The sequence below is a fragment of the Argiope bruennichi genome, chromosome 1, assembly GCF_947563725.1.
Source record: "Argiope bruennichi chromosome 1, qqArgBrue1.1, whole genome shotgun sequence".
NCBI lineage: Eukaryota > Metazoa > Arthropoda > Arachnida > Araneae > Araneidae > Argiope > Argiope bruennichi.
Window position 1 is genome coordinate 30,911,721 of NC_079151.1, and position 21,444 is coordinate 30,933,164.

The 21,444-nt window shown below is 26.5% G+C and overlaps 1 protein-coding gene across 2 annotated transcripts; it reads left to right on the plus strand.

Annotated features, from left to right (window-relative positions):
* Nucleotides 1-4,173: 4,173 nt before the first annotated feature.
* On the plus strand, nucleotides 4,174-20,900 carry LOC129965406 (titin-like). Of its 2 annotated transcripts, none has more exons than XM_056079267.1 (4): nucleotides 4,174-4,272; nucleotides 7,791-14,938; nucleotides 17,605-17,723; nucleotides 19,242-20,900. In XM_056079267.1, the coding sequence occupies exons 2-4, from the start codon at nucleotides 7,940-7,942 to the stop codon at nucleotides 19,318-19,320; spliced, it is 7,197 nt and encodes a 2,398-aa protein (XP_055935242.1). In that variant the 5' UTR covers nucleotides 4,174-4,272; nucleotides 7,791-7,939; the 3' UTR covers nucleotides 19,321-20,900. The 2 variants fall into 2 exon arrangements, with proteins under 2 accessions (XP_055935242.1, XP_055935235.1); XM_056079260.1 differs by lacking the exon at nucleotides 4,174-4,272 and adding an exon at nucleotides 4,419-4,545.
* The last annotated feature ends 544 nt before the right edge of the window (nucleotides 20,901-21,444 follow it).

Genomic DNA, 21,444 nt, shown 5'->3' on the forward strand with positions numbered 1-21,444 from the left:
TAGCAGTAACATTAAAAACGGCTTTGAGCTTTTTTTTTTTTTTTTTTTTTTTTTTCCAACAGTGAAATATATATTGTTGCAAAATACGTTTAAAATATATTTCAAAAAATTTATTAAATATTGTAAGAAAAATTGTATGTTAAACAAATTTGGTATCATTAAAAGGATATATATATATATTTTAATTTTATAATGCTATAAAAACTATTTTTCTACTGTAAACTTTTAAAAAGTTATCCCGAATAAAAACCAATATTTCGCTTAATTTTTAATTAATTAAAAAAATTTTAATCGCTCTGAAAAGCACATTTTTACCCACCAAACTAAATATTTGCCAAATTTCATTGATACATGTCAAAAAGGCTGGTTTGTAAAGTCAGCACATGTACAAACAGACAGAAGCTTTTTCCTTATGTTTAAATATCAAAATTTAGTTAAAATACCAATACATTTTCTCACTAAACATTCTTACCAGCAGCCTTATGTGTTTTTAGCAAAGACTAATCACTCCCTAGCCCCTTTTTTCAATGAGCTAAGAATGATTTATTGGACGTTTAACTCGTACGGAAATGTCTGGTCCCAATACCCTTCTCGTGTCCCCCCCCCCATTTTTTTCCCTACTAAATAGACAAAGTAGCTGTAAATTTTATGTTACGAACATACAATACCCTTCTTAAAAAGACTACTAGGATTCTTTTATGTTTGTTAAGGCCCATGGCAAGGCGGAAGCAATCGACTAAAGACCGATCCTGCTTAATTCTTGGTCTTATGCTCAAGAATGTGTTTGATATGGTCGATATTAAACACCATTTTTATTTACTTTATTGTTGTTGTAATTAAGGGAAAAGAATAATATAAAGATAGATTAAAATGAAACCTAAAATATTATTATACTACGATATTTCGAATTAATGGTTCGAATCACCTTAATATTTATTTTTTGTATCATTTCTGTGATAAATTTGAAAAGAGAATATAAGTAGTGTATAGAAAATATAAGGATCTTTTTGATCTGCCGTCAAAGACATTTTTTTCCTTAATCTGTTCTCTCCTAGCAGATAACAAGTGGCCAAGATCAATTACATGATGTTATTGATACCGGATAAGATTAATGTATTAATCATTGGAAGGAGTAATAGGATTTAATTGAACAAAATTAAAACACAGTGCCTGAAAATTTGCCATTGTAGGATGTCCCCTTTCCGAAAACTAAGAGAACTGCTCCACTTCGGTCTCCATGGGTTTTTTCTATCATTTTTTCTGATAGGTTTTCCAATATCCTTCTATTGATAGAGTTTGAAAAAGTCATAACAATAGTTTTTGATGCAAATTTAATTGAATTTTTTATTTCTTAAGATTTGAAGTCTGATTGGAAGAATTTACTTGATAAAATCAAATATCATAAATCCCATTATGGGTTTGAAGGGGTTTATACATTCCAGCTTATTTTCATCCAATAATCTACAAACAAGTTCATTACATTTTCAGAGAATAAATGTAGATTATTCAAAGAATAGTAGTTGATTAGAAAAGATATGTAGAAATTTATAGAACAATTAAAGGTCCATACTACACATTCAACATTAATATAACAATATAGGCGCATACCCGGCAGCTGAACATAAATGCTAAATAGAGAATCAGCCAATAAATATTAATTTTGGATTTTAAGAGGAGTCGGTGCATAACTAAGCAGGTATTCCATGTATGACATGACTAGAGCCGAAGAAGAAACATGAGCTCTAATGTTAGCTAACTATTTAATAAATAAACACCGCGTTCCCCAATGATATAAGTAGACTGTTTTGTTTCACATTGAAAACACATTTACATTATAAGGATGATTATTGTTAGATGTATACTTTGGAAACGAAATCGAAATAATTAGGGATGTACCAGCTGCTTTCGGTGACCAGCTGGTCTGTCCATCATACATTTAGTATTACTTTAATTATGTCAATTAAAGTATTTGCAATAAATTTAATTTTTGTTAAATTAATGTATGAATTGCAAAAAAAAATAACAAGTTACATATAGTTGTAAATTATTATAAAAAATACTGTTTATAAGAATTTTTTTTAATACTTAATTTCAGTTTAATTCTTAGTTTTTTATGAGAATTACTGTTTAAGCAAACTATAATATATAAATAATTAACATAACCTTCGAAAAGAATTATCTTGCAGTTGATAGAGGACTTATTTAATGATTGAGCTAAGAAGTAAATATATTAAAACTAATAGAAAGTTAATTTTTAAAATTGCTTTTTATTAAATGATAAAAAAAAAGCCATAAAAAGCTGGTCAAATAAAAAAAATCAACTGTATTTTATTAGGAAAAAAAAAAAAAAAAAAAAGATGATGCTCCAGTTATACCTAATTTTTAATTTTATGTTAACCTAAAATAAATAAATAAAATAAATAAAAAATAAATAATAGAAATGAAAATAATAAAGTAGATTTGAATCTTCATCCAAAATATTATAGAAAGCCAAGATTATAGATTTTAATTGTTTAGTTTTATATTATCTTTAAAAAATTAAAATGACAATAATATGCGCATAAAATTGTATTGAATATCACTGCAATGTGCTCATATAGAAGTATAGTTTACTAAACCAATGAAAATATTTTTGAAAAATATGTTTAAAAGTATTTTGAAAAATACTAAGATCAAAGAAATAAAATATTAAATGGAGTTAAAAAAAAAGATAACTGAAAAATTAATTTTTTAAAAATTTAAAATGTTTTTGATCAGTGATATATTTTGAAGTTATAAAGAAAATGTTGGAATTTTGTTAATTTTTTATTAAAATTTTAATTTAATTTTTGAAACAAGATTCCTTAATATTGCTATCTAAGAAATAGCTAATTGCCAGCCAAATTTGGAAGCTCTAAGTCCAACAACCTGCCTCGAAAGATGCAATTTATTGATAGCATGCCAGCCTATAAATTTTATTATATTAAAAGTATGAATAATTTTATCTCATATTTTTTAATAAAGAAAAATAGTTCAGTTTTGATTGAAAAATGAAAATGATTTGTCTTTCATTTACAATATTGCTGTAAATCAAAATTTAAAAATTTGTTAAAATAAAGAATATTATAAGATTTTATAATTAAAAAGATATATGTCTAAATATACTTTTATTTTAAAGATGAATTAAAATCTTTTTTTAATTTGGAAACATTTTCGAAAGTTATTGCAGAAAAACTTCAAACTTTTTTGCTGTTTTTAAATAATAAAAATTAAAAAATTACTTTACCAAACATTACACTTTCCTACCCTCCAAAACATATTTATTCTTCTCTGCATACACACGCGCACGTTCTCTTTTATTAGAAAAAAAATTTGCATTTAGCAAAAAATTTATATATATATATTATATGGAGAGTCCTTGCAGTCAAATGTTATTTCGAATCGCAATAACATAAAAGCATTTATTTATTCAAATTTCGCATGAAAATATTTCTATTATTTTCGACTGTTGGAGACGTTTTCTTTCAAATGAAAAATAATTATACAATAATAAAATAAATAAAAAATAATAAATAAATACATTTATATTTTCAATAAGTTATTTAATAAATAATAATTTTTAACAAATGACTTAAAAAAATTCTTAATAAATAAATACATTTTAATAATAATAAAGAATTTATTTACATCAAAATCAATTTAAAATAAAAAAATTATCAGATGAATTTCTGAAAGAGTGTAAAAGAAACGAGTAAAGTTTCAGAAAGAGTAAAAGAAACGAAACAGTTTGACGATTCCAAGTTTTGGCGGAATAAAATAAAAAACAAAATCGCTTAATAGGAAAAGAAAAAGATTGGCATAATTCGCCACAAATGTGCATATTTGCCAAATCATATAACCCCTATTATAGCTAATCCTGCAATTGGGATAGTTCTTGTTAGCGCCTATAGATGGCTGTAGACTGCTGGCGCCGTCTACAGGCACTAATTGGAACCTAGCTTGATCCTCCAATACGTCCTCCGGTTAACTCTACCCGACCAAAACGGAACGGAAAAGAACGAAACACTTTTTTTGAGTTGAGTAGACGCAAATCTGATAATAACAACTTAAGCAATGAAATTTTCAGCTTAGTTCAGATTGATTTAATATCTACCAAGATTAAAATTAACCATGATTAATTTATTAAATTAATTTATTGATTTATGCTTGTGTTCAGTTTACTTATTATGAATTATTATAATATTTAAAATAACAAATCTAGCAGGGACATTCTTTAAGCGAATCATCAATATGGTAATACAATAAAAGAAAATAAATGAATATTTAACGATTTCCTCAGTAGCTATTTCTTTCAAAATAATTTAAGCATTTATAAAGAAAAGAAATTCTGAAGTAAATAGATGATCATCGGCATTTTTCATATGTTCAATACATGTAACCGAAACGGTTAACAAGGGTTGCTGTATTTATAAACAAAGCTGCTTTTTTTTAGCTTCCTCCTGTCTTGTGAAATTGCATATGTTTTATTAAAAGCTACTTATTTTTAATGAATTATCATGGCACGAGGTGATTAGAAGATTTAAAAAATTCTTAAAGTTATCTGTTTTCATTTAATTAAGTTACATTCATTGTATAAAGTTGTGTTTATGTTCGTTATATCTGCATTCTTGTCAAATGTCTTGAAGGTTTTGCTATATGCTATCTCTAGAAGGGAATGGGGAAGGAATTAATCATTAAAATAAACAAATATTTTTAAAAATTAACAATGTTTTTATCTATAGAGTTGATAAATACTATTTATCATGCAATAACTTTTTTCCCGATGGAGCAGTATTCGCAATTTTTAGTGAATGATACTTCCAAGCAATTCCATTTTTTTCAACCGGTTCGATCGTTTATTTAACGTGTCAGTACGACGACACTAAACATTCTTATCGATATTATGTTTTAAATCAATTTTGTTGTTTTGTCAGATGATATATTTTAGATAATAATTGCATAGGGCTGGTAGTTTATTTTGCTACTCCTTATATGCTATACAGTGGAAAAGGTTAGGTATCTCAAAGATTTTATATCTCAAATATCAGAAAGGATTTACTCCAGTAAATTTTAAAAAATTGAATGTCTGTTTGACTTTTTTATCGTAATTCATTTTATAATCTTAAAGTTTTTGTAAGTTAACAGTATTGCAATCATGAATTAATTTTTTTCCCACATTCCATTATTATATTAAAGTTGAGGTACTTAGTTTAGCTTATTAAATGCCAAACTTTTAACAGGTCCGTGATTTCAAATTGCTATTATATAATGTTATTAAGACTCTGAAATTAATATATGTATTATTAATGATTGCAAATTACAAAATTATCATAATTTACTTTGATATTTAAAAATCAATCTATTGTTACGATTTACTCCAGTAAATTTTAAAAAATTGAATGTCTGTTTGACTTTTTTATCGTAATTCATTTTATAATCTTAAAGTTTTTGTAAGTTAACAGTATTGCAATCATGAATTAATTTTTTCCCCACATTCCATTATTATATTAAAGTTGAGGTACTTAGTTTAGCTTATTAAATGCCAAACTTTTAACAGGTCCGTGATTTCAAATTGCTATTATATAATGTTATTAAGACTCTGAAATTAATATATGTATTATTAATGATTGCAAATTACAAAATTATCATAATTTACTTTGATATTTAAAAATCAATCTATTGTTATGAATTTATGGATAGACTGTGAATTAATATACAGGATTCTCAAAATGTGCAAAAATAAAATTGTTATCCTATTTGTATTTTATTGCACACTGCATTAAAATAAGGTTGTTAGATTAGATTAAAATGATATTAAACATTTTAATAGTGTTTAGTACTGTGTTAAGATTAATTCATTGAAGAACTTTTGCAAAAAATCGAGCAATGTATATTGACAATTCTTAAAATTTAATAATTGTTTCTACCTTAATTCACATGCTATTCAGTTGTAGTTCTCATTCTTACAAAAATATATTTGATTAATTAAAAAAAAAATTGTACTTGTTGTATTTTAACTTTTATTCTGAGAGGAACAACCAAACGGCATAAAACTTTCTTTTGAAAAATTATGATTGGAAATTCTTTTGAATTATATTAGCTAATGAAAGACTAATTCAGTATCAATGAATCTTTCTTTAGATTTTTAAAGATCTTTGTTTAGATTTTTTTAAAAATGTGCACTATTTTTTTTATTAAAAATTATCTTCCTTATAGCATATTTAATTTCTTTTGCTAAAACTTTTATGAAGTATTACAAATCAAGATATTTCTAACATTAGCCATTTTAATTGATGTGTAGATTTTGAATATAAATTTGGTATTTAAAAGGAATATTGCACCCAAAATAATAACATAAAGCAGATTTTACAACATTTGTTTCAATCAATAAATAATATTGGAAAATAGTATTCAATGCTTTATTATTGGGGAAATGTTTTTGTTTCAATACTTTATAGTTTGATAAGTTTTGTTGTTAAGTGAATATCATTATGTTTGGTGCTTAATATGTGGACCTATTCCTGATATGTCTTTAAATAATGACATTTTTTTTTCTCTCTCTTTTCCTTTCTGGCAGTTTTGCTAATTTATTGTTATTCTTCCCTGTTTTGCAGTTGTGTTTAAAAATGTTTATGTTTGATACATTTATTTAAAAGGCAGATTATGCATCTGCGTTTACAGCATGAAGAAATCTATTATGCCTCCAAAACTGCTTCTGTTTATTAGAAAGTTGTTTAAATATCTTTCATAAAGAGATTGCAAAGAAAAACAAAATGAACCAAAGTATAAATTTAAACTCTTAATATTCAATTGTACTGAGTTTTTAAATCATGGGATGAAAATTTGATTACTGAAAATTAAAGTTTTATGGCAGATTTTTAAAAAGTATTTAAAGCATGGAAAACAAATCAGTGAATTTATTTCAGAGAAATTTTTACAGGAGAAATAGCACATGATATTTAAAGCTGTGTATCAGATTTAGTCATAGTTAAATTAACTTTCAAAATGAGTGAATCTTTTTTAGAAATATTACCTGATTAGATAGTTTCCTATAAAATATTTTGTTAAATTACTTTTTTATTGTTGAAGATTTAAAAGCATATAATTAACCAATATTCTATACAGAAATTATTACAGTAGCAACTAAGTCTTTGCATATTTAATACTGCCTGCTTTTCTTTGTAGATGCAGAATCATTAAAAAAAAAAACAACATTATTATAAGTATTATTATTATTTAGATATAATTATATGAAATTGCCAACTCTATAACAAAATTAATGTTCAAACTTTTAATACTCTTTTTTTGTAGCTTGTATTTAAAGGTTTTTTTTTTTTTTTTTTTTTTTAAAAAAGCTTAGCTTTTTTCAGTTTTTGCAATTTGCATTTTATCAGTTTTCCAAATTATATAAATGTTTGGAATAATGGAACATAACTGTATTACCATATTATCTTCTAATTCAAAGCAACCTTTTCTATATCATAATAGATATATACACTAGATCAAAATCATTTTTCATATCATCCTTTTAAATATTATTTAGCATATAATTTGACTTATAAAATCAAACCAGATGTAATCTGTTGCATAACAGACTAATAATTAGCTTTAGAAAAATAGTTTTTTGCTAAAATAATTATAATTACCATTGTAGTTCTTAAGTTGATTCCTTACTGCATAATTATGTTTTTTTATGCATTGATAAATCTCTTGCATTTTATAGATATTAGTATTATGATATATTTACATATATTTATATTTCATTCTTGTAGGATCTGCAAATAATGTTGTTGAATCTAAAACCAGAGCCAAAAAGAATGTTCCTACCAAAGAAAAAAATTCCAAGAAAGCACCTACTGCTGCTGAAAAGGCAGCAAGTACACGTAAAGTAGTAAAAACAATACCTAATAAAAAAGGTACTATGAAAATATCTAGTGAAATAAATACAGACGCAGATGCAGAAGCTGATGGTGGAAGAAAGAAACCTGGAACTACATTGACAAAAGCAAGAAGTAAGAAAAATGGAAAAGAAATTAATAAAAACATTAAGAAAATAGAAATTTCCTCAACTAAAAGTGAAAAAATTGGTCGGAAGAGGAAAATAGAGGAGGCCAATGAGCCAGTGAATGATAAGCCAATTGAAAATAAATCTGAAGAAAAAGAACATGATAATCAACCAGTTAAGAAAAGGACAAAAATTAAACTTTCTAGTATATCTGGAAATCTTCCTACTAAAATAATTAAGAAAAGTTCAGAAAATAGGAAAAGTAAAATAGTTACTGGTGTAAAAATACCTGTTCGCAAATTTAGGAATCCTAAAAAAGAAATGATTGAGAGTCAACAAAATGATGAAGGTATGAACTTGCAAAAAGATGATGAATCAAAATCAGAGAAATCAAAAGTTGAATTAACTGAGGTATCCAATTTAAAATTAACATCCAGTGTTACTAAAAATTCAAATAAAGCCCTTAAAAATGAAAGTATAACAACCAAAAAGGGTAAAAAAGTCCAAGCTATCTCTCAGAAAATTAGAAATGTCAAAAAGAATTCTGTGGATGTAAGTGATCAAAATGACGAAGATGAAACTTTGAAAATGGAAAGCAGTGATGAGGTAGTTAAAGATGATAGTGAATCAGAAACTTTAGAATCTTGCAAAGCTCCTGCAAAAGGTACCAAGAAGAGCTCAGAGAGCAAAACTGTAATTAAAGCGAAAAAAAATATCAAATTAAAAAGCAGTCTACGAACAACTAGAAATACAAAGAAGCCCCAAGGACTGAATTTATTAAAAAACTCTGAAGAAGAAAAGAAAATTCACGAAGAGGAGAATATGAATATTATAGTAGAAGCAGATCAACCTAAAAAAAATAAAGTTGAAATCAGTGGGCGTAAAACAAGAAATGCCAAAAAGGTTGAAGAAGCTAATTCTGATGTGGAAAATGTAGAATTGCTCCAAAGTAATGAGCAAACTGGAACTGGTAATAAGAAAGACATAGTATTAAATGCAGGAAAAATCAGAAACTTTAAAAGAGGCAATAACAAAAAGAGTGATTCCGTGAATATAATCGAGAAAGCATTTGAAAATTCTGTAAATGAAAATAAGGCTGATGAAGATGAATCACAGTCTAAAGTGGAGAACATTGAAATTGATGAAAAGAAGACAAGGCAAAGAATATCAAGAAAGAAAGATCAATCTGATATAATTGTTTCCACTACAAAATTAAAAAGAGGGGCAAAAGTTGTTTCTAATGAAGAATCAAGTGAAAAATCACAGATTTCAACAGAGGAAGAAAATAGCATTTCAGATTCATCAGATACAACAAAAATTGTACCTATCAGAAAAACAAGAAGAGGTGGAAAAATAGTGCTTGATGAAGAATCTACTGAACAAATGCAGTTTTCAACAGAAATAAAAGATTTAAATGAAGAAAGTAGCAATTCAAACTTATCAAATATGGCAGATTCAGCAAAAACTGCAACTAATAAAAAAACAAGAAGAGGAGTAAAGACAATTCCAAATGATAAATTTGTCAATGAAATACAGGTTTCTGCACAAACCAAAGACTTAGATGAAGAAAATAATTCAAATTTATCAAGTGCAACAGATGCAGCAAAAATTACTCTTACTAGGAAAACAAGAAGAGGAATAAAGTCTGTTTCGGATGATAAATCTACTGATAAAGTACAGATTTCAACAGAAATACAAGATTTAGATGAAGAAAATAGCAATTCAAACTTATCAAATATTTCAGATTCAGGAAAGACTGCTGCAACTCGAAAAACAAGAAGAAGAGTTAAACCTGTTTCAGATAAAAAATCTGTTGAAAACATGCCAATTTCAACAAAGACAAGGAATTTACCTGAAGAAAATAACGATTCAAACAGCTTATTAAACATTGTAGGATCTGCAATAGTTGTACCCACTAAGAAAATTAGAAGGGGCATTAAGGCTGTTTCTGGAGAGGAATCAAATGAAGAAAAGCATGTATCTTCTGATACAAAAGATGCAGATATAAAGAATAGCAATTCAAATAGTGTCTTGAATGTAAACAAGACTTCTTTGGAATATACTTTAACTGGAAGAACTAGAAGTGGCTCTGTTTCAAAACAGAAATGTGATCAGCTTGCTCTGGAAAAGAAATCAAGACTGAAATTACAAAGTGATATGAAAGAATCTTTGGATAGCAAACAAGCTGATGAGAGTTTAATGCAAAAACTTCAAATGCCAGCAGAAACAAGAAGTTTACATGAAGATAATAATAATTCATTACACTTATCAAACTTTGCAACATCTGTTTCTGAGATAAAATCTTCCAATTTCAATGAGGATACAAAAATATCTGATGATAGTGAAACAGTTGAAACTGAGCAGAGTTTTATGAATTGCCTTCAAAAAGTAGAAAGTGAAGATATATCTAAACAACCTAAAGCAGTGAATGTCCAAATAAACAAAAATCTTGTTGAGGAAATTTGTACTGATAACTGTAGTAAAATTATTGAAAATTTATCAGATAAAGAAATCATTTTATCAGATATTAATTCAGAATCTATTTCTGAAAGTGATTCTAAAGAAAATAAAAATTTGAAAGTTACTACAGAAGTATCTGTAATTATCACTAGAGAAATTAAAAGTACAACTGGTGATGAAAAAAATGACCGGGTAGAGGTTAAACATAAGGATTGTAATGAAAAAGAAAACTTTGAAGAACTGACAGTTGAAAAAGTTTTGGAAAAGAATGACACAGAAGAGAAATGTGTAGAAATGAGAGTTTACAGTGATGATATTCATGGAATAGAACATGAAAATAGGATTTCTGATGTAAACTTAGGTCTAACTGAAGTTCTAGATCAACAGAAGGAAAAAGAGGTGAAAAAATCTAAGGAAGTTATAAATATGCAAGCAGTTGAAACAAATAAACTATTGAATGAAGTGTTGAAAGAGCATGAAAATGGTAACAAGAAATGTTCTGAAATTTTTCACGAGAAGGATCCTGAAGAGAGTTTAAATGCAGAAATTTCAAAGTCTAATAACGAAGTGAAAATTTTAGATAGTGATGCTTTAACGTCAAAAGCAGCGTTACTGATTGCTACAACCGAAGAAAATCTCAGTATGTCTTCCCAGAAAGATTCTGCAGTTGTACCATTAAATATAAATTTGGAAAATGAAGGTTTTGAAAGCAGTACAAAAATTGATAAAACAAAGTTAAATATAGAAATTTTGCTAGGAAATATTCAAACATCTGATGTTGAAAATGGAAATGTTGTAATGAATGAATCAAAAAAAGATGTGGAAATTACTGAGAAACATTCTAAAGAATTTTATGAATCTGAAAATTTTCAAAATGTTAACATTATAAGTACTGAGATTTTAGGAATTGAAAAAGATACTTCAGGAGATATAAATATTCAGAATAATGATGAATTCTCTTCAAAAAATTCTCTTGATTTTCATGTAAGTGATGGAGATAGAAATGATGAAAAAAATTCTGATGAAACAGATTCTAAAGATTCATGTCTTAATAAGAATAAGAACTGTGAAATGGAATTTTCAGTTGACAGCAAAATTAAACATGCTACAAAATCTCTTTCTGACTTCTCTGAGTTGTTGATTGAAACATCTATTGGTAATAACAAAGAATTTTTTCATACTACTAATGGTAGTAATAATCAAATAAAAGTAATTGATATTGACATACAAGAGCAGGAAGAAACTCTTGCAAATCAGCATCAACTGGTTGAAGCTTCTGTTGGCATTGACAAACAAGATATATCTTTTGATGTTGATGAACAGTCAAAAGAAATTTGTGTAGAAAGCAATAAGCTGTTAAAAGAGACTTATAATGAAGTCGAACAGTTGAAAGAAACATGTATGAATGTGGGCGACTTATTAAAAGAAGTTTCTTTTGATGACAAACAGTTGAAAGAAAATTCTATTCTTGTTTGTGAACAAACTGCTGAAATTGTCAAGAGTGATGAACAAAATTATAAAACTTTTGTTAGTAATCAGTGTGATGCTACTTTTGTTGATAACAACAAAAAAACATTCTCTGGTGATAATGACCACGCTGATAACATTGGTGACCAGCTTTATGAAGCTTCTGTTGACCACAGTAAAAAGTTGAATGAGATGCCCCTGAATGAAAGCAGTTGTCTAGATAAAACTACCGATAACATCAATCAATTAAACAAGACGTTTATTGATGATCAAGAACAAAGTAATTCATCAGCAGCTGATTCTAAAGATTTCGTTAAATCATTTAAAAAAGAGTATTTGGAAGAAGTATCTATTATGCATAAAAACAAGTTGCTTGATGTTGAGACTTATGTTGATATTGCACATTGGAGTGAGATTGTTAATAAAGATATAGACTTAAATGAGAGTCTTGATAGCAACCAACTGTCAGAGAATATATTGATAGTAGACGATAATAAAGAAGTCAATAAACCATTAGTTAATGATTTAGTATATCAAGAAGCATCTGTTGCAAATGAGACTAGAAAAGAAGTTATTAAAAATGCTATACAGTTACAGGATGAATTAGTTGGTGATCAGTTGACGACTGAAGAAATGGTCAAACAGCAGTTGAATGAGAAAATGGTAAAAAAACATTTGGATGCAGAAATGGTTAAGGAACGGTTGGATAAAGCAGTGATTAATGATGATGAATCGAGGAACGAATTACTTATCATAAATAATGAACAAATATCAATGTATGGGGAAAAGAGACATCAATTAAATGTGGAATCAACTGATAATAATAAAGAGTTATCAGTTGACAATAAGCAATTAAACCAGAGACTAGCTGATAATAGTAAGCAGTTAAGCGAGTCATCAGCTGATGGTAAACTGTTAAATGAGTCATCAACCAATAGTAATGAGCTAGAAGATCTTTGCTCATCAAAGAATGATGGTGAGCTTTTGAATGAGGTTTCAGCTGATGAAGGTGAACAGCTGAAAGAGACTTCTATTGATGATGGTGAATGCTTGAACAGAGAAATGGTGAGGATGGAAAACCCTGAAACATCAGATGATAAGAAAGAATTACTTGAGTCATTGGTAAATGACAGAGGATCGCAAAATGAGACATCAACTGATGAAAATGAAAAGCTAAAAGAATTGCCAGTTTTTGATAGTGAACAATTGATTGTGTCATCTGTTGCTGAAAATAAACAAATGAATGAATCATTAGCCGAGATTGATAAAGAGTTAAATGAAACATCAGTTGATGGTGGTGCACTCTTGAATGAGCCATCTATTAGTGATAAGCAAACGAAAGAATCATCTTGTGATAGTGTGCAGGCAAAAGAGTCATCAAACAGTGATGTTATGCAAATTAAAGAGTCATCCATCAATTATAGTGTACAGTTAAAAGAGCTATCAACAAACAATGGTTTGCATTTGAAAGTGCCTCTAAGTAATGATTGTGTGCAATCAAAAGAGCCATCAAATAATGATAGTTTGCTGATGAAAGAGTCACCAATCAACAATAATATGCAGCTGAAAGAGTCATTAATCAGTGATGGTGATGAATTGAATGAAATATCAGCTGATGATAGTATACAGCTAAATAGGACATTAGTTGATGGCATTGTAAGCACAAAGGAAACATCTTCTGACGATAGTATAAAACTGGATGAAGCAGTAATTGATAATATGTTATTGAAAGAGACGTCTGCTAATTATCGTGAACTGAATGTAACAACGCTTAATCATGAGCAGTTAAAGAAACCGTTGAAAGAATGTAATAGTGAATTGTTAGAAACCTCAAATGGTAACAATGAACAGGAGAAGGAAATAGACTCTGCAAAATTTCTACATACAAAAACTGATGAATGTTATGAAAAATTGTGTCTTAAAAATGCTGAGCAATGTTTGATTCAACTTAGTACCGCTGGACGTATTAGTGACAACATTGCTGATAGTGGAGATAAGAGCAAAAACTCTTCTGCCATACAAATAATTGAACAAAAAAGTATAAGTAGTGATGTATTTAGAAATCAATCTGATCATAAAAGTGTTAGCAAAGAATTTGTCTGTAGTGAACCTTCAGTTGTAACCAGTGAATTAGACGAATCAGCCAAAGAGAGAGAAGGCAGAAATACCCATGAAAAAAATATTCCAGATGAAAGCAGTATAACTGTAATGTCTCCAAAGAATTTAATCATTTGTGAAGAACTTAATAAGGAAGAAGTAAATAAACTCGCATCTTCTAAAAATACGGTAGACAGAGAAAATTCTGAAGTTTCTGAAACAAAAGACACTGATGAAAGTGTAAAAAGTAGTAATGAATCTGTTTCTGATGATCTTGATCAATTAATAGAAGAAGCAAATAGCAAGACGCTCAATGCCGAAAATAGAACAGATCTGAATAAAATATCAGATTTTAGTAATAAGCCATCTATAGGGGAGTTTGATAAAGGGCCTGATAATCGTGAATCTTCACTTTCAACATATACAAAAAGAGTTGATAGTGGGACAATTAGTATTGTTAAAAAAGATGGCAATAGAAAGAAAACAAAGTTAATTAAAACTACAGGAAACTCGAATCAAATGAGTAATGATGAACTTAAGATGCTTTCTGTAAATCTTGAACAATCTAGTGACATTGTTATTAATAGGAAAAGTGTGAAAAGAAAATCTGAAAACCTCGAAAGTCCATCATTAAAAGCAGGTTTGGACTCTTCAACTGAAATATCTGTAGCAATAAAAATTAAAAAAAAGAAAACAGAGGAAGAAGAAAGTATGAGTGATGGGACTGAAAATTTGGTGAGATCATTACTGACCACGGATCCTCAGAGTTCTAGTGACTTAGAAATTCAAGGCAGTCAATGCAGATTAGATCCATCAGAACCTGGACCTAGTAGAGTTGAAACAGAAGCTGAACTTATTAATAGGAAAAGAAAAGCTACTTCATGTTCTTCAGTAAGTTTAATATAAATTAGAATTTCGGGTACTTTTTCATTAACTAAACAGCAGTCAAAATAGTTTTTAAATCCACTTTATAATTGCCTTTTACCTTTAGCTAATTTTTTCAATGCAAAGTTCGCATTGGTGCATATTTTGACAACATCATTTCGAAATGAGATTAAATATTTCATGTTAATAATTAGATTTGTTAAAAGTTGCTGTTAATCTAAAGAAGTACTGTGTTTTAACATTATATAATATTGTTTGATTACTGTTTTTTACTACAGTTAAAATTTGAAAGATGATTCAGATTATGACTTATTGAAAAGTTCTCTAGATAGATCCATTTGTGATGATATATAATATTTTATTATTCATTTTTGATTATGTTTTAATTATACATCCTGCAATCTGACATTACATTATTTGATTGTGAAATTAGATTGTTGAGTTTTTGGTTCTATTAATCTTGAGTTATAAAAATATATATTTTTTGTTTTATGTGCTCAATCTTCAAGTATTATGATATAAATAATATTAAAAAATCAATCTGTTAAAAAAAAAGACAGCTTGAAGGATAATTTTCATAAATATTCTCAACTGAAAAGTAAAGCTGTATTCAAAATATAATTTTAAACAAATTTTCTGAACATTGAACTATATAAAATAAATTTGATTTTCGTTACTGATTTTTAAAGTTCAAAGGGAGTTAATTTTTATCATAACAAAAACATTGAAAGAAAAGCATATTGGACAGCTAGTTAGACTTCCTTTCTAGTGAATTAAAATAATTTGTCATTACTTTAAAAAGGAAGTAATATAAATTTCTTATATTCTCAAAAACAATGTGATTAAAAAATATCAATATAATCACTTTTTTTTGTCATTGAAAAGCATAAAATTTATGCTGTAATTGAGTGACATCATGAATAATTCTAAAATTTGTCCAAGATTTGAAAAAATTAAAACTAAAGGATGTGATGATTGAATTTGGAATTCAGTAAATGTTTCAATAATGCTATGGAAGGACATTGAAAATTCTGAATCCATCTATACAGATATATTAAAATATTATAGATCTTGTGATGTCTAAAGCCTTATTACATGCTATCTAATTTATTATGTGATTTTTCAATATGGAATTCATAACATTTAGTTTATTATTGAAGCATATTGATATATTTTAAAATCAATTTAAATTACTGATTGACTCTTTCACTAAAATAAGATTATTAAATTCCGAGTATCTCGTATGATATTTGAAATCTCATATATAGTTAATGTATTTGCATTAATGAAATATATTTGAAGTATAATACATGCTGTTGAAATAAATAAAAATATACTTATGTCTTTACATTTATTATACTAATGAAAAATTTCTATTTACACCAGAGATATATTAATTAATTTAAATGTTATAATTATTTGTAGATATTTGAGTTTGCATATATTTTTAAGCCATGGCTTGCAATAACTTATTGTGTTAAAAGTATTACTCATGAGAGATCAAGCTTGACATTTTTTCAGAAACTTTTTTATTTTAAGGATTTGTATCCAGTTCATTTTCAGATTAACATTTTTTTAATATTCATTTTTATTTTGTACAGTTTGTAAAGTTAAAATAAAAAATGTTCAAAAGCATTTATAAAGAGCTAGCACAATAGGTTAATAAATAAAAATATTGAAGATTAAATATTATTTTACAAAAATACTATAATACAGAAGAGCAGGTAATAAAACATGCACTTGCAATGAATTTATTTAATTCTAATAATTAGTTTTCATTTATTTTTTCAAAACCAATTTTTTTTTTTTTGGTTTTACTTTGTAAAATTGTTATCAGAATAGGAAGAAATATTGCTTTAATTTGCAAATGAAGAAAATTCCAGAATTCTTATCAGGTTATAAAACATTCTTGGTAACAATACTATGAACTATTCTTGTAAGACATAAATAGGGTGTATGCTCTTTTTAAGTTAAAAAGGCTGTTATTGCAAACATTAGTTAATACAACTAAATTAATCCTTTGCAGCCTATATTATCTGTTGTTAAAAATGTTTTTTTTTTTTAAATAAAAGAATAGTTAATATTAAAAATACTTCATGTTTAAAATTATTTCATCCAATGTTATTCATTTGCTATTTATTTGTATTGAACTTTATATGCTCCTATATTATCATTTAGGAGCATATAAAGTCTGGAAATTATGGCCTCTTTTGAAGGTTTGATGATGCCACTTGACATCATCTGATCATAAAAGGCTAAAACAGTTTTTAGCAGCAAAAATTTGTGATATTAATTTCAAGAAGCATTAAAAAAGGCTAATTTCCAGATTCAAATTTTTATTTTGAAATCTTTTATATCGATGATTTATGACAAAACTAACTTTTCATTTTTCTGTGTACTTAAATTCTGTTTATTCATCTTGTGGATTTAAAGCAAAAAGAAAGAAAATTATTCTGTTAAAAGCTTTATGAATATTGTATTTTTGAGTGAAAATTAAATTACTTGAATTTACATTGATTATAGAGTTTGTGAATTCTATTACATATATTTTTTTTTAAATATGTAAAGTAATTTATTAAGATATTTTTGAAAATGCATTTTAATTTAAAAAAAAAATTTACATTATGTTTTAAGCATTATTGTGGTAAAATAATATTTCTTGTTATTTGCAGCCAACTCCAAATGAAGCCAAAAAATCAAAAGTTAAAAATTCATCCATTCCCGTTCGTATGTATCTTGAACAATTTGTACCTTTTCTTCTTGAAGGTCTTTTAAAGATAACATATGTTAGGTTAGTAAAAGTTTGTATTTAATACATTTATTATAATAATTCAGTTTTGTCTTTAATATTTTTATTATAGTTCGCATTTAAAAAAATGGTAGACATTGTTTAAATTCAGTTTTCAAAAATTAGGGGACATTGTACAGTTAGCTTCCCTTTACAAATCCTAACAGAATGAAATATTTTAGACATACATCTACAAAATAATATACAGTTATATATTAATATTAGTAATAATTTTTAATCATAATAAGTAAATGTAACTTTAATTATCTATAGAAAATTGAATGAAGATTATGATTCAATATACATATTATACAATATATTCTGCAATACTAATGCAATAAATTATAGAAGCTCTTAAACTCTTTCTTTACAAATATCATCATTGCTTAGGACATCATTTCAAGAATTTTTCTTTCTTTTTTTTGATAAGAAAGTTTATTTTGTTTATTTATAACATGCTATATCTAGTAATGAAAGAAGAACAATTTTAAAATATTCCTTAAATATCACATAGAAGTATTTTTTCATTATGTAAATTAGACTTCAGAAAACATGTATTGAAATAATAGATCTATACAACTTACTACACAATGAGTACTTACAAGTTTTATCTCATTTAATAATATTAAAGAATGCATGTATACATCAGCATATTTAAACATTTTGCAATTGTAGGCAGTGAACATTACGAGACCTTTTTTTATTTTGTTCAATTTACTTTCACATTCACATATTAAATTTAGTTTCACATACCTACATATTTTAGCTTATTCACTTTTTATTTTAGACTTAATTTTTTTTCAGTAACTTTTTAAAAAAGCTTATGTTTATTTTTTATTTTATTATTATTCATGATTGCATGACATTCATGTTTGCTCCTAGTATTATTTCATCAGATGTCCAATGTTTTTAAATACTGAAATAACTAAATAATTACCTGACTAATTATATTTGACAAAATACTATTACTATCTTTATATGTTTTATAATTAATAAAATTTGTTTTTTTTATTAATTTATTTGATTACCAAATCAACAAAAAAAAATTGTAAATTGAGCAGCTTGCAGTTTCCTACCAGCCTGGCAATCCTAGGCAGTTGCCGATTCGAATATCAGCCACAGTTTGTGTGGATGTGTGAAGCAAACTTTTGGACCTTGAGCCATAAAATTTGATGCAAGCATTCTTTGAAGAGAAAAAAATAAAATGCATTTTAAAGCAATTACATTTTTTTAACTAATTAAGAATTAGACAAAATTTTGGCTTATTTTTCTCCCACCAAAACTTCCAAAATGCTTTCTTTAATTAATGACTAAACAAAAACATTTTTTAAAAATTAAAATTATAATTATCATTTCTTTTTTTTTTTCTGCAAATATTCCATTATATAGAAACTTGCTGACTAATGAAAACATAATTGAAAAACATTTTAAGCATGCAAATATTATAAATGCTTATATTTTAGGAATTCAAAAACTGTCAGTACATTTCTTTGATTTTGATTGGAATCTTTTTGTTTTCAGACCAGAAGATCCAATTCAGTATTTAGCAGACTGGATGAAAGATAACAAAGCAGCAGCTTATAGGAGGATGAATAGCTAACTTTTCCAAATAATCTCCTCAGGCAGAAAATTTTGAATCTTTTTTTAACCCTTTCAGGGAAATCAATGAATTAAATTGCTTTACTTTTTACAATTATATAATTTTCTCTCTTCTCAAAATCACTTTTTTTAATGCATGTAAATGCCAGTGGACATGTTTGTATTAATGAGTAACTTTTGTAGTACATTTGCAAGATCTACAAATTTGCGAATAATTGTTAATGTCGAAAGTGTTCGTATGTTTTGCGTGAATGACAGTGCATGCAAGACTTTCATATCAGTGTGGATAATTTTTAAAATCTTGTATTGAATTTATGAATTCTTTCATATCTGTTGGATGTCTAGATGCTTTGTATAGTAGTTTGATATTTTAAGGAATCTTTGAAAACTATTGTCAGGAATTCCTGATATTACAAAATATACTATGCAATACAATTTTATCTATGCAAAATAGTGAGAATATAAAGATTTTGTTTTTATTTTTCTGAATTCTGTTAAATATTCTAGAATCTCATTTCTTTTTAACTCCCCTCCCCCTTTTTATCCAATCGTAGAAACAACGATAATTTAATAAGGGGTACACTTTTTAACTTCAGAGATATTTTGATATTTTTGAGTATATGATATGCAAGCTTGTTGTATAATTTTTTTCATAAAAAAATAAAAAAATATTACTGGGAATTTTTTTTTTGTCACATTATGCAAAAAAAAAAAGGGAAAATTATTTTATTATTCTGAAATTTTCATAATAAAGGAAACTGAATGGAAAAAAAAAATATTTGAGTATATTTAATGCATTCACTAAATATGCTATTTTGGATATAAGAAATATGTTCTTGTTTATATAAATTTTCTAAAAATGCATATATAACATAATTAGTGACAAGCATTACGAAGTTGTTGACATGGAAGACAGTCAGCTAATTGTAAATAGAAAATATTGGAATACTTTAATCTGCAATTAAATTTTTTTTTAAAATGAAAAAAATTCGAACAATTGAATGAAATTATAGTAATTAATCCCATAAATTTAAATTTCCTTAAATTATCAGGAAAAAAATGAAAATCTTATGATGCCTCTTCCAAACTTATGGCAATCCTAGGCGTTATGGCACTCCTAACGTTTAATAATATGATCCTGAAGTATCAGTTTAAGCAGACACTAAAACTTTTTATTTAATGCTGATAAAATATAATAAATTTAAAAATCTGCTAATGGATGTAAAATTTTGGAGAAGGAATTTATCAGTTACTTTGTATTTTATAATGAAAGCCTATACTTTAAAATGTGATCAAAGAGAAATTCCCAGTTTTACAGTCTTCATCCTATGCAAAGTTAGTTGTTGTAAATACATACTCAGGTGTTGTTTACAGCTTTAGAAATGAATTGAGAATAGATTAAATGTTATCACATAGTTGGTTAAATGCACAAATATTTATTTTTTTACTCCCAAATTTAAAAACTTTAGACTGCGGATTACTATAAGATTTCCCTTGAGATAAAAACTTCTAAAATGATTGTTTAGAAACCTTCATAAGTATTCAATTCTGTGTTTAAAATTAGTTATAATAGAAAATAATTCCAAGTAAGCAAATAAATTGAATTATATGTTCATTTTTTGTTTCAATTTTTTTTTATTTGGAAATTATTTATTAACTAAAAAGAAATTGTCTATGTTATATAATTAATGAGTTATATAACTACTTTGTTAATGAGTTTGTATGAAAGAAACTGATTTTTACCTTTTATTAAGAATTTATTGTTATTTTTTCATCAGACAGAAATTATTTGATCATGTGAAGAAGACACTACCTTTTACAGAATTAGAATACTCATTATTTTATTCTATTGTAAGTTAATATAGTTGTTTGATTTTTTAAAATGAATTTTGTTGACTAATTACTGATGATATGCAAAATTTGTATCTATTGTACATATCTGTATTAGTATTTCATCTAATGAAATTTTTTTTTTTTAAGAATGTGTTGAAACGTGAATTTTAGCTCTTCAGAAGTTTAGGAAAATTGAGGTTTCCCTTATGCTTTATGTTTAGAAATCAGCTTAGTTTGCAGTCAGATCTACAGAGTAAATGAGCAGAAAACAAAATAAAAAACAATTATTAAA

Coding starts and splice junctions, on each gene's coding strand:
- LOC129965406 (XM_056079260.1), top strand. Junction 14,939..17,604: donor AAGCTACTTCATGTTCTTCA/GTAAGTTTAATA, acceptor TGTTATTTGCAG/CCAACTCCAAATGAAGCCAA. Junction 17,724..19,241: donor TTAAAGATAACATATGTTAG/GTTAGTAAAAGT, acceptor TTTTGTTTTCAG/ACCAGAAGATCCAATTCAGT.